The 24106-nt window shown below is 39.4% G+C and overlaps 1 protein-coding gene across 1 annotated transcript in view; it reads right to left on the reverse strand.

Moving 5' to 3' along the window:
• Nucleotides 1-1428: 1428 nt before the first annotated feature.
• mrvi1 (murine retrovirus integration site 1 homolog) overlaps nt 1429-24106 on the reverse strand; it is a 29452-nt gene continuing 6774 nt past the window's right edge. The window contains exons 20-40 of the mRNA XM_079338713.1: nt 21453-21484; nt 16432-16650; nt 13973-14076; nt 13815-13876; nt 12900-13073; nt 12602-12679; nt 12431-12465; nt 11739-11795; nt 10662-11117; nt 10500-10578; nt 9601-9712; nt 9399-9429; nt 8163-8303; nt 7809-7940; nt 6099-6252; nt 5964-6013; nt 4887-5057; nt 4281-4342; nt 3196-3318; nt 2861-2989; nt 1429-2281 (exon numbers count right to left, since the gene is read on the reverse strand). Of these exons, the coding sequence (XP_079194839.1) occupies nt 2119-2281; nt 2861-2989; nt 3196-3318; nt 4281-4342; nt 4887-5057; nt 5964-6013; nt 6099-6252; nt 7809-7940; nt 8163-8303; nt 9399-9429; nt 9601-9712; nt 10500-10578; nt 10662-11117; nt 11739-11795; nt 12431-12465; nt 12602-12679; nt 12900-13073; nt 13815-13876; nt 13973-14076; nt 16432-16650; nt 21453-21484 (2564 nt within the window). The 3' untranslated portion in view covers nt 1429-2118. The remainder of the gene's footprint in view (nt 2282-2860; nt 2990-3195; nt 3319-4280; nt 4343-4886; nt 5058-5963; nt 6014-6098; nt 6253-7808; nt 7941-8162; nt 8304-9398; nt 9430-9600; nt 9713-10499; nt 10579-10661; nt 11118-11738; nt 11796-12430; nt 12466-12601; nt 12680-12899; nt 13074-13814; nt 13877-13972; nt 14077-16431; nt 16651-21452; nt 21485-24106) is intronic.

The following is a 24106-nucleotide window of genomic DNA, read 5'->3' on the forward strand; positions in this document are numbered from 1 at the left end:
TTCAGCGATTTGCAATGCTACTGACATCTGACTCTGGACTCTCTGTCCAAATGACTTCCTCCCGAGGGGCATTATTCAATCGTGAATGAGCTTATGATCTCTGGAATCCTCTGATGAGCCTCTGGCACACGACCACATCCCACTTCCACGAAAACATCTCTGTACAATCCCAGCAGGCAGGAAATGACGCAAAAAGTGCTGACCAACACGCAGATGTGAGTTGCCAAAGAGGTTTGCAGCACAGTAACAAAAGACCATCAGGAGCTACGGAAAAGAACAGGTATTGAACTTCTATTAATGGTGACGGTGGTTATAAACCCCACTGGGTTAAACTGAAGCTTCACTAAACATAATGTTCTCACGAATTAATTAAGCTCGAGCGCTTAATTAGGCTCGAGCGCTTATATAGTATAGTAAGTATGGTATATTTTTTCCCGGGTTTTGACTTAAGCAGACTTTTGATTTGTGATAAGACATAATAATGGGGAAATTCGGGGATGGAAGGAAAAGCAAAGGGGTTACTGATTAAATCCCTATAAATCCGCTGATTGCTTTCCTGTGTATCCTAAAACGTCATTGGTTTAATCTCACTGCTGTCACTGCATGTTTTTCAGGCAGTAGCTGGTTTTATCCAACTGTACACTGCCTGCTCGAAAATAAACAGCACAAAGACACAATTAGAGACTAGAAGGGGGAAGTAATGGAACTTTTCACAACTTTAGAGCAAGATAATTCCCTCAGCGGGGAGATACAGGACCTATATTCATGTTGTGCTCACATTTATGACTCCAAATTGCTTAAATGTTGCTCAGTAACAGTGCTACAGTACGTGAAAATGAGCAACTGTAAGGTCATTGTTTGTCTGAAACTTTGGCAACTGTGCTGTTGTCTGTCATGGCCAGGACACTCTGGTCCCTTTCTAATCTTAAACAGGGTTTCCTGGTTAAGTAAAATAAATACATTGTTAACAAGACAATAGTTTGTTTAACGCTGCACACACGACGGGGTGGCTGTTGGTAGAGTCGATCAGAACTGGAAGGTTAGGGGTTCGATCCCCTGCTCCTGCAGCCACATGTCCGGTGTGTTCTTGGACAAGAAACTTCACCCCAAATTGCTCTCGCTGCATCGTTGGCGGCATGTGAATGAATATGAATGGGATTTGGTTAACTGATTGTCACTTTACACAGCGACCTCTGTCATGAGTGTGAATGGATAGGGCGACCTGTGGAGTAAAAGTGCCTTGAACTGTCAGAAGACGAGAAAAACTATACAAGCTCCAGTCCATTTACCATTTACAACTTGTTTCTACGTTTTCTGCCAGGTGACCTAAATATTTGTGGCTGTAGCAGGTTCACAGAACCCTGGGAGGGATTTTATCATCACATGGTTGGCCAGAACAACATTATTTCAATGTAAATGACAACAATGTGTTTTCAGGCACCTTTATTAAAAAAAGGTAAAGTGGCAGATCATAAAATCTACAGAAAACAAACAACACAGGAAGGCACACATGTGCTAAGAAGGGTTCAAAAAGGCCATTTTAACAGTGCTCTCATACATACAGAAAATCTCTCAGTGGTCTGAAGACACAATCCAAAATAACACAAACTATAACCATCAACTGCAAAATATTGCACTACTTTGGAAGGTGCTATATATTAAAATATATAAATACACATGATAGAAATGACACTTTTTTTGTATATCTTTAAATATGACGTCAGTATCTTTTGTTAGGCTTCTATTGGACCTGAGAGATTATATTTTCACAATAGAGTGCAGATTAAAATACACGTTTCTATGGTGGTTTTAAATGAAAAGTTTTGGTCCCTAAACAAAAACGATTTTTTTTTTCAAGCTGTAGCAAACAATCTTCCAATTTTCCCGTTCAAACGAGATCATCATCATTATTGCTGTTAAACTTACAAAGGCGACATTTCATAAAAACTCCAAAGAAAGTCTTCAACCCTCAAGAGCTGGGGTCACAGATTCAAGTCAGTCCGAGTGTGGCGATCTGGTAAACTAAAAGACACGGGGTTCCCGTTGTCTCTGTTATTGTGGTTTTTTAGCTTTTACACCTCAGTCCCATCGTCTTCATCTCCCCCTCGCACAAACTCCTTACGTGTCCTCACGTTTGTTATATTTGTCGCTGAAGAAGGTAAAAATACTGATCAACAGACACATCCCCACGAACAGCATGAGGGCCATCCAGAGAAGTCTCCGATTAACAGGAATCTTCGGACAAACCCGGCCAAGAAGAAAGATGACCTCCTGCATCCTCCTGTGGAGATCATAGCATTGAAGAGTGAAGATTGAATGATTTCATAATAAAGGGGTTTTACCTGGCTTTTAATTTGGAGTTATGGTAAAATCTGGTCACCACTTAATCATTGTGTTTACATTTGGTGTATTTTAGATGACTAAATTCTTACATATCTTATTATTTTTTCTAAATGTATTCTAGGGTTTAATCATTTACTAATGTCTTTGCTGTTTTAGTCCTTTAATTTTTTAATTATTTCTCGTTTTGTTTTTATGTCCTTTGTCTGCATACTTGTATGTATAAAAGATGCTTTATAAATAAAGTGGAGTTGGAGTTGTTTCTTTTTAATAAAGGAGAAAATATTTTTCTTTCTGTATTTAAAGTGGTCCCTTTTATCTTGACTTTCATTTATTTGATCTTGTTTTTTTATTTTCTTGAATGTTTGTCACATCACTGTCAATGCCAATACATTTGTATGTCACACGTTTTAATTTAGTGTGACATATATATATATATATATATATATATATATATATATATATATATATATATATATGAAATAGAGTACTACAAACCTGCTGCACAGATTCAGTTTACCTGCTCGTCTTGATCTTCTTCCCACTCTCTTCATCCTTATTTTTCATATCCAGCAATTTCTCTGCAGTGGTTTCTTCTTCACCTTTCTCCTCCTGTAGCACTTTACTTTGCTTTAGTCCCTCTTGGTAGCTGAAAATAAAAATGTTCAAATTAACCAGCATGACTACCATCAGATGACAGCTAATTATGTAGACTTACTCATGGTTTTGTGTAAAATCCTTGCATACTTTAACGTCGTACACATTCAAAAATGCTTCCCAATAACAACCACATAACTGAAATCATCATACAGGCTATGTTTGTGTGTAGTTAAAGAATAGGAGAGAAGGCCTCACCCTTTATTATATGCCTCCTCCTCGATCTTAGCCTTTAGCTCAGCTTTGATCTCGGCTCTGATCTCCTCTAAGTTCACTGCAAGTTTGGCTGGCTCACTTTCCTGCTCCGACACACTCTTTCCACTGCATTGTTTCAGATGGGAAAGAACAGTCAGCCTTGGACACCACCAATATCAAAGCAGAAGTTATAAAACTGAGTGGTTTATTCCATCACAATACAGTGGCCTTGTCCTCTTACGGATAACATCCAGCATAGTCACAGTCACAGGCCAGGCATTTAAAAACAGAAAAAAAGGAGCTTGCACTTTGTTTTTTTGTTTTTTCTATTCTCGTCTCCACACGGAACATAAAGCACAGACCCTCAAGATCTCCAGTCCTGCTCAATTTATAACCAGTATATGATTGGAGCCCTGTGCCTGGACTTTGTCAAACTCTTGCACAAATGTTTAGATTCCGACCGTGGTTAGCATATTCATCCACTGCAGCAGAGCTTGATTATTTCTTATGCTTTCAGGGTTATTTCCATCTCACTGGGGCTTTCTCTGCATTGTAAAACACATCCTGAAGGTCAAACAAACAACATGAAGGTCACACTGCAGCAGAAAACACTTTTGATGAGCATGATTGTAGGTTCAGGCTGGTCTCTGTCTATTGTTTCAAAGACTGTGGGGGACGACCTTGAAAATCAAGGAATGGTATGCATGTGTGCTGTACATGTTTGTGTGTTTGGGGAAGCAAAACAACGATGGTTTAGACATTATTGATCATTGATGTTGATGATGGTAATGATGATAGTGTTGCTTGATAATGACGATTTTAAGATTTCAGTTTCTATACTGGTGAGAGCTCTCAAGAACAATCAATGTCAATGTCAATGTTGTGCTTTGCCTCTGTGTAATGCCGGTCAGCTCCGGTGTGTCCGATCAGACTTAAAGCTGTTTATTTTCACTTACTGAAATTGTTTCCTCTTTTCTCGATCATTGCTTGTGTTGTTCTTACTCTCTGATGTATGTCGCTTTGGATAAAAAGCGATTGCCTAGTGAATTGTGAAATTGTAAAAAACCGACAGCAGTCATGAGACCTACCTTTCTGCTGCAGGTTGTGCTGTCTCTGTGGGAGGAGTGCCTTTCACATCATTTGCTTCACACTGAAGAGAAGAACGTCGAATCATTTCAAACGCATTCACATTATCCGCTTTAATAAAAGTACCAAGCTGATAACTCTGGAATTGTCTGATTGTACAGATGTATCGATTATTCTATTTAATTTATTACCAACGACAAGTACCTGATTCTTGTACTCCAACAGCCCAAATCCCAAAGAAGAGTGTAAATCAAGATATTGAGAAAACAACTGAAACTGTTACCATGAGAAGTTGTAGATTTTTTTCTTTATTTAGTTGTTGTATTTAATCGCTTTCTTGCAAAGCAGGATCCCAGAAAGTTGTGACTCCATTGAACGCATTCAGTTATTCTTCTACAGAGTTTAAATAAATGTAACCTGAGGCAGGATTCGAATATCATAACCAGTATTTCACAGTGTAAAAAAGAGGGTTTAAAAAAATTGAACACACTAAACAGATGTTGTGATAGGGAACTTTTTCATTCACGTGTCCGGAGTTAAATGATGATTCAGTAAATGAACCATTTTTTTTATCCCCCATTATTTCCTGACAGGACAGGAAGACCTACCAGGACAGGAAGAGCAGCACCAGCTGTGGGTCCTGTGCTTGGTCCTGTGTTCGGTACGATGTTTGGTCCTGTGTTGGGGCCTGGGCCAGCTGTAGCTGGGGTCTGACCTGGGATGTTCAGGAGGTTAAACTTCGGCACCACAGCTACGCTTACCCTTCGCCTGGGCAGTGCCTAAAGAGGAGAAAGATGCTGCTGAGTGGTCCAATAGAGTCAAAACAAACACAACAAAACCAATAGAGCATTACAAACATGATACCCTGAAACAAGATCATAATTATCATTATAAAAATAAAATATATGTACCACAAACATCCTGTGTGGTACTTTTGTGGTATTTTTTTTAGCATGCAAACACAATAAATCAAGAATTTTATACTCTGGCTTTATCTTAGTAATTAGCTCTAAAACCGAGGTGCCTATTCTCCCTATTCTCGTCAAACTTTACAGGCTCCCTGTACACACCATGTCCACTACAAATGTGCTCCTATTCTGCCGGACTGCTAACCATCCCCACACCATGCCTCAGTACCATGGGTGCCCGAGTCTTCAGCTGCTCGGCACCCAGACTATGGAACTCCCTCTCCTCACAAATAAGACAATCAGACTCCATCATTACCTGTTCAAACTGGGATACACACTCTGATTGGTCACTGTGCAATACACTTGTCTTTTGTTCTTTATGTCAATGTTTGGTTTTAATATTTTGTGATGTTGTTATTTTATGCTTTTATCCTATGTAAGGTGACCTTTGGTGACATCTAACAAATAAAATGTAGTATTATTATTCATTTGAATTCAAATAACTTTATGTATGGGGCAATTCAAAGGTGCAGAGAAGCACCAACCGGTCGACCACAAGAGCAGCGACTATTATTATCATTATTAATTGTCTGCTATAGAGAGATGAAATCCCAAGACATTTCATTTTAAATCAAGGACACAAAAAGGCAGCAAATCTTAAGGTGTTAAAGTTTGGTATTTTGCCAAGTAGAAATCTTGAATTTCCAATCATCATAATCTAATGAAAGCTCTTCTATTTTAGCACTACAAAATCTAACTCTGGAAATGAATCCTTACCTTTCCAAGCGTGAGTGACATGGACCTTGACGGCCGTGGAACACCATCATCTACAAAAGACAGACAAGAAAAATCCTGTAAGTTTGGCTCCGTTTCATTCTGCATGTTCGTCATGCTTCCTGAGTGCAGTCTTACCTCCTGTGTCTACAGATCCTCCATAGCAGCGAGTTGAATTCTGGTTGGCCAACTTCTTAAACTCTGTCAGCTCTGCATGGTCCTTCTCATATGTCCTCTTCAGGTTTTCTACATACTGCATCATGACCTCAGTGGCCTTGTTCATTCGTTTCTCCTGTTGCAAATTGAGAGGTGAGTCAATACAGGCACAGAAACGGTTTCTTCTTCTCATCCAACATTAATAGAAAATCTATAAAGCACAAACACAATCACAAATATATTTCACTCAACAAATGAATTAATGATAAAGTGCTCAGTTATGGAATGAGTTCACTCATAACTAAATGGACTGTGTGCAGATTTTCACAATAATCCTTCCGACTTGCAAGAATAGGCTTCAACAATACAGTTGTTGCTGATATTGCTGTTTCCCTTGAGTGCAGCTGCAAATTTTGTTTTTCTACCAATACGATCATTTCACTTTATTTTTGACCAGGAAGAAAGACGGGCTATTTCTATCATGGCTGTTGTCTTGTTTAGTTTTGTATTTCATCTTCTATTAGTTCTCATTTACCTAGTGTTTCTGTGTTTTAATGTTTCCTAGTGTAGTATTAATGTGTTTGTTTGTTTAGTCTTTAGTATTTCCTGCTTTATTTGTAATGTCTTCTCCTTGTACTTCTGTGTGTTTTGTTACAATCTTCAGTCCTCTGTGCTTCTTCAGTGTTCCATGCTTTATTTTGTAGTTCTCAGTATTGTCTTGATTCCTGTCTGAGTTTCCCTCCAGTGTTGTTTGCCCTCATTGTGTTCACCTGTGTTGTTAGTCTCACCTGTGTCTGATTCCCCCATGTCTATTTAGTCTCAGTGTTTCTTCCCCTCTTTGTCAGTTCATTGTCTTCCGTGATATGTCGTTTGTCTCACTCTGCTCCTGTGGTTTACATAGTTTTTCTCCTTGTAGAGTTTTGATGGATTTTGATGAACTTTGTTTTGGACACTTTTTGTGAGTAGATTTGTTTGCCCTTTTGTTTATTAAAAAACATTTTCACACTGCAATCTGGTCTAGTTCCTTGTTTCCAACTTGTGATAATTTCAACCTGGATATATAGCCTCTGCTCTTGCATATCATAAACAAGCACCAAAACCGAGGCTTCTAACTAAAAATACAGTGTGCCGAAGATGTGAGTAAATAGGATGGAAAAACATTTGCATGGATGGATAAACTTGACAAGGTTTTGGGAGTGGGATTTCAGGCAATTTTAAGAATTGCAGAGGAGAGACATGAAGGCTGTACAGTAAGTCTCACTGAATAAAGTCTCAGGGACTCCTCTCCAATGTCCTCTACAGTGAAAACACACTTTATGCTCTTGTGGCTGTAAATGCAGCATTAAATTTAAACCATCTGTACGCAATGTTAATGCAACTGGGAACTGAACCAAAACAGCCATGTTAGGTTCATTAGGTATTTAAACTATAGGGAGACTCAAAATTAGTGGGTTATAAAAAGAACAAAGTAATTCATATATGTAGTTTGGGAGTAAAAATAAATGTTCCTGCTGCAAAAACAAATGTGCCCTGTCACTAATGTTTGCTAATTTATGACATCAAATAAAACACCATAAAAGAAAATGATTTAAATATCTGACAAAAACAAGCAGTAGCTTTTAAACAACCCGTCCCACAATGCAGCGCATCTGTCATTGTCTTTCCTTTACGTTGTTATTTGTGTATCTGTACCTGTCGAACTGCACCAACTATCTCTGCTCTGCTCGAGAGCCGTGTGGCCAGTCGATGCAACACGGTCAGAGTCTCTATGAGGCGCTGGTACGACTCACGCTGCTCCAAGTTCTGCCACTGTGGTGCAGTCATCTGCAAAGATCAACGAACAACAACTTCTTACAGCTCTCTCAGGAAGACAAAGTGGACATACATGTTCCTATTGTACCTGGGAGTAGAGTCAGACAAGATAAATATTTACTGTTGGACACTTTCAGGAAACATTGAGCAGATGACCGAGTACTAAAGAGCCAAGGGGAGTTCTCTTTTTCAAGTGAGTAAATCTCCTTACAGCTGATGTTTTGCAGGACTGACCTTCAGAGCTCCTTTGAACTCCTCGAGTTCTTTCTCTGTGTCTTCCTCAGTCAGGTTCCTCTCCCTCTCTGCCTGTCTGAGCCGCATCTCCAGGGTGTAGTTGTCATTACGGAATGCCAGAGACAGTTGCACGAATGCATTCTGTGGGGAGGAAAGTACTACAATATAAAACACAAAATGGCACATTACATACCAGAGAATTGCCGGGGATGGCAGCACACGAACTTAATGGAGTCCATAGTAAACACTCCAACTGTAGTGCACGTACACATAGACATGTGACTAATTATGTAATACTAAAATGTCTTTTTATTTGATAACACGTGACAGAGAATCCAGCAACCCTGGGAACAAGCTGTGTTTCTGACATTCGACCTCCTGATGTTGTGCTGTGACGATCAAAGCCAGCCTGCACAGTTTTCTGACATACATGGCCGCAGCTCAGAGGAAATATACGACCTCTCTGGACTGCCCTGATACGCACGCACCCCAGGGAGCAGCAAGAGCGGCTTCAGCTCGAGCCTGACAACGTCACTGATGTTTACATTTTTCCACAGGAAATCGCTCAGAGACTCTTCAGTTGGATCAGGAACAAAATACAGTTTTTATGACAGTGCAATTACACACAAAGGTCTGTGCCGGTCTGTGAGTGGCACGGAGTGGAACAATAAATCTAGCGTTTATGTTTGAACTAAATTCATGGTGCATGGGTATCTGTTGGTGGTCTTTTTTTATTACCCTTGTTATGATGACTCCTGCATACATTTAATTATTGGATAGTGTATTGAAGTGAAATGACAATATCAAAGTTTGTAAATTTTTAGCAGGCAGAGCATGAAAGGAAACCATTTTATTGGTATTCAACAATTTCAGTTGTGTAAAAGGGTTCAAGTTTATACACAAGTCTCATTACTATGCAGTCTTTCAAACCTTTTTACTATAATGTTGTTCATTCGACATATAGTTTGACATTTCATGAAATACTTTTTTTGCACTCTTTTCAAGAGTTGTGAGAAGTTTGATACTAGTCATGTAAAGACGAATCAGCCTTCTCATTTAGCTCTCTATAAGACACCATATACGTGTTTTTTCTTAACTGTAAACTGTTTCCCTTAATCTGCAGATGAGCACAAGAAAAGCACCACATCAAAACAGAATCACAAAAACATGCGCAATCAAAGTAATAGAGTTTCACAGACATTTATCACAAATTACATTTAAAGAGCAAATACAAACCTCAACTTCTTTTTCAGTGAGTGGGGGTGCACTGGAATGAAACCAAAGATGAGCTGTTAGTATGGTCAGTACTTTACATACAAGATTTGTAAACAGTAAAGTTAGATGCAAGGAGGGTTATTTTTCTTTTTCTTTCACGAGATTAGATAAGAAAAAAAAAGAGTGAAAGTTGACAAAAGCAGCAGCAGTTTTATTTACACACCAGCCTGGTAGACCTCGGTGAAGCTTGAGTTTTCTCAGCATCACATCAGAAATGTTTGGCATGGCGTCAGACTTCTCTCTTGCTTCCTCTGAGTTTGTTGAAGACGAAGGACCTGCAGAAACAATGTTGCATTATCAGACCTTACCATATCTAAAAATACATTTGGAGGTCTTCATTAAACAAAATCTTTAAGTTACAATGTAACAATTTCATTTCATCAGACACTTTTGTTGTAAGCCACAAACAGTATGTAAAGCTGAGTGTAAATACAACACAAGCAAGTGCTAAGTCAGTGCCAACAAACAGACTCGTAGTAAAAAGCAGGGCACAGAGCTAATGTAAAGAGCATAGGGGGAATATTTGCTTTTGAATCATCATCAACAACAACTGCAATGTCATCACTGTCATCGGTGTCATGATGAACGTTTTTATAATCAGCAGCGGCATGGTCAGTAGTATCTGATGCCTGCCTTTCTTTTCTGAAATCTTTCCTTAAAACAATTTAAAATGTTTCACAATAGTAGAACAAGCCAAGTTTTAAAGAAAGTCCAAGCTAAGTCTGAAGTCCTTGTTAAAATGACTTTAGTTTCAAGTCTATAGCTCTTCTTTAAAAATGTGAACACATTTCCTGATACTATGCTCCATAGGTGGTCTGTGGCGTCAGGCTTTAACAATCATGCCCCCTTCTGATGGAAAAGAAAAACAACATCCATTTTTCGGTAAAGTGGTTGCCAGTAATTGTGTGGCGAAGGAGAAAAAGGGACATATCATTAGGATTATGTGAGTGGAACTGATTTTCCTTGAGATTCAGGATGTACACACCCTTAAAATGTTTTTTAATGTTCTGCTGAAAGTACTCTCTGCCTCGCTGGGAAAAGAGTGAAATCCAGGACTGTTACCTTTTTCCTGTTCAGCAGCCTCGCTCAAGTCTGGTAACTTTGATCCCACAATGCTGGAGGTACGAATCAGCTTGTGCTCCTATGAACAAAAAAGTCAGACATGAGAACATTTTACATCTTTCACATTAGGGGTATTTATCAACAAAAGTACAAACACTTAACCTCTTTAAGTTTGGAGAGTTTATGTACACTCCCGGGCTGGCTGGGGAGGTCCTTGTACCCTGATGACTTAAACACAGCTTCCCTGGGCTTGTCCAAGAAGGTTTCCTCCATTGTAGGGGGAAAACTTGGAGCTCCATTTCTAGAGTTAAGGCTGCCTACAGCATCCCAGGAGACAGCTCGCATTAGAGGAGGGAATGCCCCAATTGTCTTGATCTCTGCTGTACAGGGGGCCAGTTGAGTAGGGGGTCGAGGGACGGGCTTGGCCACCCCTGTGGCTGGGGCCTGATTGAGGTTAAGACCTGGACCAGCTCCTTCGTCTGCTTTACCAAAAGCTGAAGGACTCTTCTGTAGAGAAGGATCACAGTTCTCCTTTTGAACAGCAAAACGGGGCGTTAGAGTCCCAGAGGACACTTTCCGCTTCTCAGGTGGCTTCCAGTCCATCAACAGCCTGTTTCCCTGAAACAAGTAAGACAGAAATCACCATTAAGGACTTATTGTGATCACAAACCAGGAGTATTTGAATTACAATTCGATGTTTGTATTGACAATGTTAAATTCTCCACACTGTCAGCACCTTTATCAGACATGCAAATGAGGCACAGAAGTGATTTGAGCTGAATGCTAGCATGCAAATATGTTGACAAGTCAAGCACTTGGCTTTAGATTATAATGTTCATGTATCGGACAAATCAAAATTCTGATAACAGGGTTTTGATTTGAAGACAGGTGAAAGAAAAAATAGATGTTTTCAAAAAATGTTATGGAAACAAACAATCGTCGACACATACTTTTCAACCTTAAAGTCACCCTTCCACTGCCAAGACGAAAAACATCTTAACTTAGGAGGCAGGTTAGAAAATGTGTTTTGTTTTGTTTTCATTTTGTGAGTTAAGGCCTGACAAAGGCCTTCAAGTGAAATGTCTTTTGACCCCCTTCCTCTGTAAACATGGGGTTGACTGTGTGAAGGACGACATCCCTCTTCTGCAAGCAGTTTAGTCAGTAATGGTTGGACGATGTTAAGTCTGTAAAATGTCTGTCAATTAAAGTAAAAGCAGTGAGTGAATCTGTCAGTCTGACCTCTTTATCCTGTGATGTAAAGTCATGCTGTTCTCGCCCTGGAGGCACCCCGAGGTGCTACAAGAAAGGAAAACATGACAGATCGATGTTTGTAAGATAATATTACAGTAACTGAGAAGTATAGAGAGTTTCTGGTTAATGATAGACAAACAAATAGTTGAGAGCATTTTTAGAAACACAATACAAAGGAAAACTAGAATAAACGCCTTGTCATTGTTGGCCTCTACTAACGAGCAAAGTTGTAGTTTACTTCCCACAGAGTGACCTATGAGACCATTAAGAGTTTCTCAAAAGTATGTAACACGTAAACACTCCACCAGGTGCTGCTGTGTTTTCACATTCACAACAATATGACGAGGGAAATGGCCTTTTTTTGAAAGACTTAATTGTGCAGCTGAACTTACCTCATGATATCAAATATTTATACTATATTGTTTAGTAGAGTTACAGATGGCATGTTTATTTTTTTACTTATAACAGCCAGCTTTAACTGTGGAAAATTGATATGTAAAAAATATCTGCTGAACAGCTCCCCCAATATCCATCCATACATCCATTATCTATATTGCTTTTCCCTTTCAGGGTTATTGGGGGCTGGAGCCGATGCTAGTTGTCATTGGACAACAGGTGGGATACACCTTGGACTGGTGGCCAGTCAATTGCCCTACTATAAATAAATAAAAAATCTTTACCAGCCCAACTGACTGCGAGTTGACATGGGTTGCCTCTGTGGGAAAGATAAAAAACAACCATCAGTATGTATCGTTGCAGACTCCAGCAACCAGAAACATTGGAAGAATTGGTTGAAATAAAGATAACAGTTGTTTAAATAGAATTAAACCAGCCAGGAAAAAGTAAATAACCTGGTAGAGGAGCCACAGTCTGTGAGCTGCTTCTAGATTGACATGGTGAGGACGACGGGGTTGGAGTTGGAGAAAGAGCTGAGGAGAAAAAAAAAAGTTAAATTAAATGCCTTATTGAGTTCAAGTTAAAATATCAAACTAAATGACCATAAATTACTTAGAAGCCGTCACAAAAACAAATCAAAAAAGGGTCCAATCACAGGAAATAGTTCCTGCCTATAAACTAATGCATAAAATATTATCTCATCTATTATCTCTATGTCTCATCTTAATGTGTGTTTGTGTGTGTGTTCACCACCTGTGGGAGACTCTGAGAGGCTGCCAGTGGAGCGGCGGCCCCGGCGGGTCAGGAAGCGGTCGCTGACCTTTTTGGCCTGTTCAAGCAGGTCCAGGTTCTTCTGTCGATCTTCTTCAGAGAGCTGCAGCTCAGGTAGCGGATCTTTCACCAAATCGATCACATTACCTGTGCTGTCTGTGACGGACAGTGCACATGTGCACATACACCAACATATTACACATAAACACTTGTTAGATTTCACATGAATCTCCATATTGATGCCTGGACATATCATTGTATTTAAACAAAAACAGGCTATAGACAAAGTAGTCTCAATAAGTAGATTTGTGCTGCTATTTTGGCAAAATATTTGAGAACAACATAAATATTTCAAGCTTGAGAAGTTGATTATTTTCCTTCAGTCAGAGTCTTTGAAGAAGACATTTTAGTGGGATTTCTTGGTATAAGTATAATTCACAGATGCATGAGAGCCAATAGATCAGGTGATGAGGGCTGTCCAAGTGAAGGATTTTCATCTCCCCCTCTATTCTATAAAAAGCAACCATCAACATGGAAGTTAATCATAGCAGAAAAACATTGCAGGCATGTGGGAGGACACACAGATAGTTTCAAGTCTTAGGACATGTTTGACCATACTTAGTCCAAGATTTGTGAAGCACACAGTAGAAGCTACCCAGTATGGTCTTTTAGGCTTTTTAGTACTGTGGATATGTCCAATGAGACGGAGCATTGATAAAAGGGGAACATTTCCATTATAACATCAGAATTTGCTTTGCCTGCAGGCTCGGAATTACATCTTGTTGATGTTATGTCATGTCCTTTGGACAATTCCAGGGACAGTCCTGAAATATTTCTTAAACTGTTGAGGAACGCCGATGTGAAAAAACAGCGTGCGTGTGTTTAAGTTTAACCCACCAACAGTGGTGATGGGTCCAGCAGACGATTTTCTTGCAAGGCGAGCTCTTGGACTGTGTGGTCTGAGGAAAGAAACAGGAGATATTCAGACACATTCTTGTAATCCGCGCAAATAAAGCACACTTTCTTTCTTCGTGTTGGAGATAGTAAACCGTTACCTGGACAGCTCTAGTGGACCATCTTGCTGTATTATAGTGGCCTGCTTTGGGTATACAATAGTGGGGGCATTCATGGTGACAGATCGACTTTCACCTGGGTTCAACTTAAAAAACACAAAATAAAAGTAAATGTCATGAGATGTGCCAAACTGGCATACATGTAAGAGATATTTTATTTTCATCAAACAGCTCCAGGTAGAGTGTAGGTTCAGAGCCTCACAGCCAAACCAGTGGAAGCAATGGGAGATACCAGTTTGGTGCAATTTGGTACAGTTTGGCAATTTTGGCACATGACAAACTAAGAAAATAAAGATATTAAAAGCTGCTTTTTACAAAAAGCCACACAGCCTAACCAGTTGGCAAAAACAATGTTTCTCATTTAAGTGTGCATCTTTCCAAACAAGGTAAGAACCCCGATGCCTTGGGGATGAGAGAGGTTAGCATTAGTTACAGTTTTGGATAGCATGGAGGATGTGCATTATGTGAAGAAATTTATAAATAAAACATTTGTAAATAAAAAAATCTTAATTTTTGATGATGATTAGCTAAGTTTTGTGTTTTGTTAGAGCAGCCACAAAAACATCCTTTTAGCAGCAACTCAAAACAAGGAAAGGAAGAAATGCTAATGATTCTGAATATGACCATTGCCAAAAATCATCTAGAAAGAATAAATTTGTGACTGAGTTTCTATTTCACTGAGGGACTCTGAGACAGATTGAAATAATAAGGCCAAAAGCACCTTTCCTTATCAATTCAGTTTTGTACTTCCACAAAATAACTCTACTCTAAGGGAAAAGAAAACCGAACATATACCATCAGGCTCTTGAACCATGTCACTGTCTCAAACATGGACTCTTATGTTGTATTTTGAAAACTTACAGACTGGTGTTCAAATCTCTGTATCCTAATAGCCCTACCATCATAAGTCAAGCATGCTAGAAAACACAGATTGAAATCAAACGCTGCCTGAGCTCCTCTCACATCTTATCTTTGCACTCGAGAGGCCATGGCTGTGCTGTAATAAACATGGATTTTGTTATAGTGTTGGCATATGTCCTGTAAATTAGATCACTCAGCTTCATTACATCCTGCAGAGATGTCTGATCAAGCCTGTTTGGTAATGAGAGCTTACAAAGGAAGACGTTCTCTGGAGACTGTTTACCCTTTCATATTGTTGTGATAATGCTGCAAAAGCTGTGAACTCTAACTTTTAGTATGGTCCTGATTTAGAAAGTCATTTCACCTCAAATGTCAAATACATTTATTTCTACTGCCTCTTAGTCATGCAAATATCGAAAAAAAAATTCTGTATTGAAATAATCAAACCATGACATTATTTCTATTTGTAGCTTTTAGCAACGTTTGATTTTTTGTTTTATTTTTAGGGAGCCTATTATAAAATATTTTGTTTTGGATATGTCGTTTAAAAAAAGAAACTTAAAGCTGAATTAAAAAAAAACTGCTTTCATCATTATTTTTTCTAGTAATAGAGTTAGACTGGGAAACCTAAAAAGAAAAAAAAACTGGAAGATAGTTGAACGAGAGTAACGTAAGAAACTACGGTTCTTTAAATTCGGGATTATCGCTAGAGTTCAGAGGTCACTGGGAATTTATGAGAGAAGATTCTATCTAGGATAGATAGAGTCGAGAAAAAAAGTGGGGCTGTAATCAGTGGATGCTCTACACATTGGCCCGGTGTAGTCCTTGTCCATAAAAAGCCCTTCCTAAAGAATGATGTCGTTCCCTCATCTTGAGCACACACACTGTCGGAACATGGCGGCGCACCTGTGTGAAGCCGATACTTTCTTTCTTCTTCTGTAAATAAACCTGGGTGTGAATTTGGGAAACTTGTCTTCGATTTCTATTTTTTTTGTTGCAACTTGAGAGCAGGGTTGTAACAGCAGTTTGACATGACCTTTAAAATGTCCATTGGAGTACTTGCTACAATTGGCGTTGGCAAAGTTCCCAGGTCCTTTGAGATCAAATTCACAATAAGAAATGTTACATTCAAGAGTATTTGAGTGAGTTCTTCTGAAAATTCCGCACGTGATTTTAAAAACCTCAGCAGTGGCTCCACTTTGGATGATTTAGTTGCGACAACAAGCTAAAGGTACTTCATGGACTCATAAAACATCCAGGAATCAGAGGAATTACAGTTGAACTTGCATGATGACACAACACTCACCCAAAGAAATATGATATCGAAACCAAATAAGTTCATTTGTGTCAAATATCCAAAGGGTGTTCAGAATTTCTAGGCAGTTTTTAGCTTGTCTGAACAGTACAGGATCATTTGACAAGAGTACAATAATTACTCATTGTAAGCAGCAATTTGTACGGCAAATAGACTTTTATAAAGGGACCGACTTCAAAAGCAACATCGGTAGAATTTCCCCAACATGGCCAGACAGAAAACTCAGTGTCAGCTTTTACGACCTCAAATACACAAACACACTCACTGTACTGGGAGAGCTGGAGGAACTGTCCAGCTCCTCGGGTGAGTCCTCCTCTTCCTCAGGCAGTGTTGGCATGCTGGGGGGCAGCGAGGGGCGTGAACGGGTGTGAGGAAAAATAAAAGGTTCTTCAGCAGCAAAGGGAGCGACACAGGGCTCTTTAACAGACTGACAGCTTTGTTCAAAAGGAGTTTCCAGCAGCAAGTTTTTCTCTTCTTCCTGGACCTGAAAGATCACAAACAAAGTAGTTCTAGAAGGATGAATTATGCATGAATCGTGATATTTCAAATGAAATCTAGTGGCTAACCACAGCTTAAAAAAAGATACAGCAGAACCATCAAAACTATTTAGCCCAAAATAGCTACCCTCCACTTCCCCTGGAACAGCTACTGCTGAGCAACTAACAACCCCCACCCCCCAAAAAAACACTTAGGCTTCATTTAATCTACACTAAAACAAATATTAGCTTGAATGTATCCTGTGAAGTTTCTGACTACTAGGGGCAAAAAGACAAAGAGAGCAACGTCTGTGGAGTCGGTCCTCTCGAGTGTTCATATTGTGGATGAGCACAAGAGCGCAGATATCCTGATGTAAGAATGCAGCAACACGATCACCATCCTGCTCTTGGTTTCCCCTGATCTGTGGGTGATTGCTGCACACCAAAGGAGGCAGAAGGACGCCATCAGAGAGCGGCATTCATGCTTCTTAGAAAGGCAATTCAATAACACAATTTGCTGCTCGTGTTTTAACGAAGCACTACATTTTTAAGGAAACCCCACAGATTACCTTAAAGCTCTTGAGTACGTTTGTACTTCATTTCCTTCAATTGTGAAATGGAGCAGAAAACAGGCATACACAGTTTAAGGTGTGACAGTGTTTGATTTGATTTGAGAAGAATGGGAACCACCTGTGTAGTGACTCATTAGGAAGTCTTCATTTTGAACAAGAACACACAGACTGGACTGCACTCGATGTTATAACACATCTAGCTCTCACAGACTGAAGCAATGAACTCCTGACAGATAGACAGACAGACAGACAGACAGACAGACAGACAGACAGACAGACAGACAGACAGACAGACAGACAGACAGACAGACAGACAGACAGACAGACAAACAAAATGAGAGGCTGTGGAGGGACACATCAAAGATTACAATGAGGAATTTAATTACTTCACATTTGTCTTTGTTTTTACTTAAAGCTAATCAACAGTGTGACTCTTGTTTTTGTAAACGTTTAAGTTTCAGGATATGATACAATAGAACTGGCAGATAAGACAACACAATATGAGAATGCTTAAGAGGAAAGCCAGCAGAAACAAAAATCGCAGCAGAATCTGAGCTGTGGGAAACAACCCCACTTTCTAATTACAGTATCTCAGAGGAAATAACACAACAGTCCACAAAAAAATGTACAACAAAAACATTTTGTCTTATCAATGGTCCCAATATCCAAAACAAGTCTGTCACTAAAGTGAAGCAGGAATAACTTAAGTGCTTGTTTTTGCAAGGAAAATATGCTGTCTAATGTTTCTTTGTTGAGCTTTAAAATCACAAATATCCTTATATATGATCATTCATATCTAACTCTGTTTTTGGAAAAAATCTGGAGTACAAATCTGGCTCACTTAAAATGAACACAACCTATTGAGTTAGATAATACGGATGCAGCTAGTTTGAACCAACATTTGAACTCAGAGCTCTTTCCTTTCAGAAAACAAATTAATGCAAATCCAAGTGCAGAGCCGATTTTATCACCTGAAGGACCACAGAGAGCTCAGACTATGCACATACTATTTTCAAGGGGAGCTAATCTAGTTCCCATTCATTTGGTTGCCCCAGAAATAGAAATATTAACATATGCATGAGCAGCACAGGTGTGACTATTGTCTTTACTTATGTAGCTTGTAGTCACTCACTCGCAGGCAAATGAACGGTGTAAGGAGTTATTAGAGTGGTCTTGTTTAAAGTTTTGTCTTCAGGACAAAATCAATTTTGGTCCTAAGAGAATTTAGCCAGAAAGTGTAACCACAAAGTCTGCTGCTCATTGTCATCACGAAAGATGACAACTTCATGGGAACATTAGGCCACAGAAAGGCTGTGAGTCATGAGGGAGGAAATGGGTTGTTTAACTTAATCCCAGTGAGCTGCAAGGATATTTCCTGACTACGAGAAAACAATTAGACAGGATTAAGATCACTTCTCTATTAATGCCGACAGTAGCATAGAGAAGGCAATTTTGAATTTACTGCATAAATAAATATGAGCATGAATCAAATAATATTTTGAACAAGATGCTCCTAATGTTTATGCAGTTCAGAGTGGCTTCAGAAACAACCACCTGCATTTTATGCAACTGAAAACATTAGCATTTTAAATCATCTTTATGTAACACTTTTTTTATTCTCTGATCACTATTGCCACAGGTTTTACAAAAGTAAGACATAAATAGACCTCAAAAATCACAGTTAATACCGCTCTATCATCTGCGTCCTAAGAAATCCCAAACATACTTCAAAAGGCAGCTCAACAGGTTAAGGATTCCTTTTGATTACTCAATCCTAAATTTAAGAGAAAAAAAAGCAAAACTGCCAAGCTGCCCTGCAGGAGACTTGATGGTGCAGACTGTGTTCCTGCAGGTCATGAGACTGAGCTACATACTGCAGAGTAACTAAATCACTCAGAATATGTCCTTAAGTGGGAGAACAGGACAGAACATCAAGCATGAACTCACCACAGCTCCTCAAGGACACAGAAATATTGCTGTACACACGTTTCAATTTTCCATCAGAGCCAAAATGAAGTTCTCATCGTAGCCAGTCTAAGCTGTCTCTTTCCAAAGGGGGCGACAAGGCGACCCTCCTCCCCTCCTCTGTTGCATAAGTCTGCTCACTCTTGCCAGATTTGTTTGAATTTTGGTTGTGTGAAGCCCAGAGTACAGGGCTGCAGAGGAAGTGCCACAGACAAAGATTACAGGGCTGAGGAAGTGTGAGGAGGAAAAGTAAATAGATCAGGTGAGGGGATAGATACATGCACTGAATTTTAAGATTCTCTGATCACAAAGAAAAGATAAAACAAAAAAGAAAGATGTTTCAATTGTAAAGATACACTAGATTATGTTAACTCACCCTGGATCCTTGGCATTAGGTCGAAAACTGTCATAGAGTCCAAAAACTCAACCTCAACCCCGTGCACAAGTCTGATACAGCTGTAGAGACTCTCACAGAGCACCGACAGAGCTGTAACACCTGCTGCATGTGTCCTCCTAAAACTATCTACCCCTAAGACCCCACAGGTCCACACAGCCAATCCTCTGATCCTGAGATTACACACATTGCCTGAGTCCAGCCCTAGCGCTGCAACGAAACACACACACACACACGTATATACACACACACAGTACAACTGATCTCTCCAATGCAAAGCGACTTCCTCACAGCTAAACTGTCACTTTCAGGCTTTTTCTCAGAAAATCCCTCGATCCACTGGGTTTCTCCTTCCTTCTCCGGTCCCCTCTGTTCCCGTTCTTTTTTCTACAGCAGCCTCTTTCACTCCCTGGGAGCTTTGACCATTTAAGGAGAAGGGCTCCGAATGCCTCTTTAGACTGCTGTGTGTGTGTGTGTGTGTGTGTGTGAGTGTGTCTATCAAGGGTGTGTGTGTTTTCTACTGCTGCTCCTGTGATCATCCCACAAAAAAGAAGAAGAAAGAAACTAAAACAAGTTGGAGAAGTGTGTTTTTTTTCTGCAAGGTGTCTTTTGTTTCTCTAATCACAGTTTGGGAGCCGTCGCTGATTTTTTCTTGTGTTGTTCTTTGCGAGGGGCATGTTTATTGTAGATTGATTGTGTACATCCCAATCTGTGTTTACTTTTCAGCCAGAGAGGAATCCCTACATCCATTTCCGAGCTCCGGCACTTCATTATTGTTTGGCGAAGTGCTCTGTCAAACCTTGCGACCAAGAGATTTCACTTTTAAGGGTGGTAATGGTGGTATTTTTTGAGGGGAATAGGAGCAAAGAAGTCACATTGCTTGTGGGAACCCAGCTGACTTTCACAGCAAATTACAGCATCACAGTTTGAATTAAAGTGAGCTGAGGATCAAAAGAGTTACATTGTTAAGAAAACTGGAAATCATCAGAGGAACGCTTTGTGGTCAAAGTCAGCTTTCGCGATTGAAGATCGAAGATTGTGTCTTTTTACACCAAGCCATCAGGGACAATAAGTTGTGTTTGGATGAGTTACAAGTAAAAATAGCAGCACAACATATGAATCTGAAGTATAAATCATATGAATCTGAAGCACTGAATCACCCCTCAGGAAAATGTCCCCATCTGTGTCTAACAAATCCTTATACATATGGACCTGTGTCTGCAATAAAGCTTTATTACTATACAGAATAATTTGCCTATTAACACTATTACATTAAAGGTAGCTGTGTGTATGATATAGTGACATCTAGCGGTGAGGTTGGAGATTACATCAAACATCTCTAATTTAACAGATAACCCCAAAAAAGTATGCTCGTCATTGGTTTCTCTCTCTGTGAAGCAGGGCCCGCTCCCTCCACAGATATAAAGACTTCATACTCAGGGAACTTAAATCTTTGCTTATATGTTAAAAGTTCACTGAGCAAAAAAAGATTAAAAAAGAAATTACTTTATTAGCTGAACTCATTACTAGATTAGAGGTTGGGAACCACTGATACATTTGTATTGTAGGAAAGGTATTTAATAAGCACATCATATGACCGTTTAATACAAAGAAATCTAACTAAAAATGGCAAAGATAATATAACTATTCTTGAGAAATATCTACTCAATAGTTACTTTCAACCTCTTTTCCATAAATTACTTTAGATTACACTTGAATATTCAATTGACAAGCTACTAGTAAAGCATTGTATAAGAATAGTGAACATTTGAAATACGTCAGTAGGGAAAAACCACCAAAGACAACATATTAGTTTTGTACTTTTGCTTCTACAGAAATAAAATCATGAATAATGTGTTAGAGCAGGACATAATCTTACCTTGCTGCAGCTCCCTCGTCCTGAGTCACCTGCTGGAGGCAGAGCACACACAGTGAACAAACAGAGCATTAACACAGATGATTTGCATCTAACAGGAAAGCATGTGCAATGCAAATGTAGTGGGACAGATGAAAAAGAGAAGTCAGTGTGTGCGTGTGTGTCTGCATGTTTGTGTGTGTGTGTGTGTGTGTGCGTGTGTGTTTGTGTGTGTGTGTGTGTGTGTGTGTGTGCGTGTTTGTGTGTGTGTGTGCGTGTTTGTGTGTGTGTGTAGAGCAGAAACACAAAGAGAAAACAACTAATGAAGTATCAAATTGAGTTTTCTATCCTCCTAGGCTGATGCTAGCAGTGTGATGTGCGTCTGATAGGTAGGAAACTACAGTAGCTCTTTTTTTCAAGAAGTATCTCGCTCCCCTCACCCTCTACCTCTATAACCATGGGCAACAATCACCTGGCAACCAATCTGAGTACATGAGCTGCTAGATCCTCTGGTTGACAGCTCTCGGGTCGGGTGTAGGCTATTGTGTTGTCTGCTTTAGGTTCTCTCAGAAAAAAGGTCTGTAATGTTGTGATACCAGGCAAAAGGCTTAACATGAAGAGCACCATTAAGGCTCAACAGCAATATGCTACTTAACACAATAAAAGAACTGCAAATGAGCCTCTAATTATGAGAGGATACAGTTGAAAAACAATGAACTGCTTTTATGTTGCTGATTGATAGTGCCTCTTCTGATAATTTTACCCTCAAAAGATGCAAATCAGACTCTTAAACTAACAGAGAGATGCACAGTTTCACTGCCAGATTTGACCTTCAAATCACAAAGAAAAAAGCTGAAAAACTAGGTGATGGTGAAACATGACACATTTGACCTCGTTTAGCCTCATTTTCACCTCAGACTCAGAAGCTTGTTTTTCCTTCTCCAGTTCATGTTTCTCCTCTTGCAAGGAAGCATTCAACGCATTCAACATGACCTCAAAACTCTTTTAAATTCCAACTAAAGTGATTTTGGTATTTACACCTTTCTCTCATCAAAGAGCTCACAGTTTACAGCTGCCACACAGAGCTTTATAGATCTACAACTTTCTAAATTATTTACACTGCGTCTCCATCTTGCTTTGAAGAGGTTTTATTCCTCTGGTTTCTTGCAGCTATGCACTTCAAGTTGATTTTATTTCTAACATTTATATTTTATGAGTTTAAAGCAGATAGAAGAAGAATATAAAGTCGTTTTAAAAGCCTTAATGGAAAGAGAGTACTGCATTGTACACTTGATGGTATCAGAAATTAATAAAACACCAGCAGAAGAACAGACATTGTTTATAGGGGCCTTTGCTCCAAAGATTAAGCTTGGATTGGGATTTAGAGAAAAGGTCTATTAGCAGTCGGTCCTCCACTTAGGTTTAAAGACACACATGCTCAGCAAAGACAATAATTCTTAAATTATTAACAAAATGTGCTCTGTCACACCCTAACATTTTTTAAGGTTCATTCTTGGGCTTTCTATGCTTCCATCTAGAGACAGTGAATCAGAAGTCAATGAGAGAAGAGTGGGGAAAAGGAGCCAAAGGCCGGACCAGAACCCGGGCTGCCAATCCAGAGGGCCACAGCCTCCATACACACCAACCACGTTTCAAAATTTATCCAGGCAATGCCCACCATAAAAGTTTATTGTCCATCCTGCTGCCGCTGTTTAGGTTTGGATGCAGCTTCATTTGCTAAGCAAAGGTATCATTATGCCAACATGGCTCTGGATGAACTGTAAACTTTAGATTGAAGGCTTATAAAATAAACAAAACAAGTGGACAGAAAGGTGACCACTGTTTGTCCCTTTTGAGGGGAGAGTCAAACTAATCCCAAAAACCTTCAATTAACATGCTCCAAAGCTCCTTTTTTATCACCAATAAACAAATAAACAAAACAAATGTTTTTGAGCCATCTAGTGACTATCTCAGGGAGGGAGAATTTGAAAATAGATTTGTCATGGCCTGGACAAAATAGCGTTTACTTTCTTGTTAAGAGGTGAGAGGATGGATTTCACTCTCATGTCTATAGGATACGGTACATGAGGCAGATGTAAACTACCTATTAGCTTATCCTTTACTCTCTTTGCCTGATGTAAATAAGAGCTGCTCATTGGTGGTTTTAAACTTTTGACTCTACCAACTTGCTCTTTTCATGTTTCAAGTTTTTTTCTCAGCTAAGCTAGCTAGCTAGCTGTTAGCTACACCAGAAAGACCTCCTCTAACTCTCATAAAGAAATCAGAAATGCATTTCTCATAATGTTGAACGACTTCTCAATCGTAATGTCCATAATAGATTTGCATAAAGCGTTCAATTCTTTAAAAAAAATGTCTATTTCTTTCACAGCAGTCTGTAGTGTTCCTCTTTTGTAACAGTAAATTGCTGCAGGAAAGCACCAAAAGAACATTGTGTATTTGTGAGTAGCACAACTTACACAAAAAATGTAACATGTGCTAAATATGGCATTGAGACTGGTTCCCACTTAATGATTTAAAATGGATGATTTTACATGTAGCTAAAAATACTTCACTACAGCCCTTTCATAGATAACATGCACTCCCTCGGTTTATTCTGCCTTCCTCCTCCCTGAACCAGCTGTTGTTTCAATGTAAACATCTTCTGCCTCTATTTTCAG

The sequence above is a fragment of the Symphodus melops genome (assembly GCF_947650265.1).
Source record: "Symphodus melops genome assembly, chromosome: 3".
NCBI classification, from domain to species: Eukaryota; Metazoa; Chordata; class Actinopteri; order Labriformes; family Labridae; genus Symphodus; species Symphodus melops.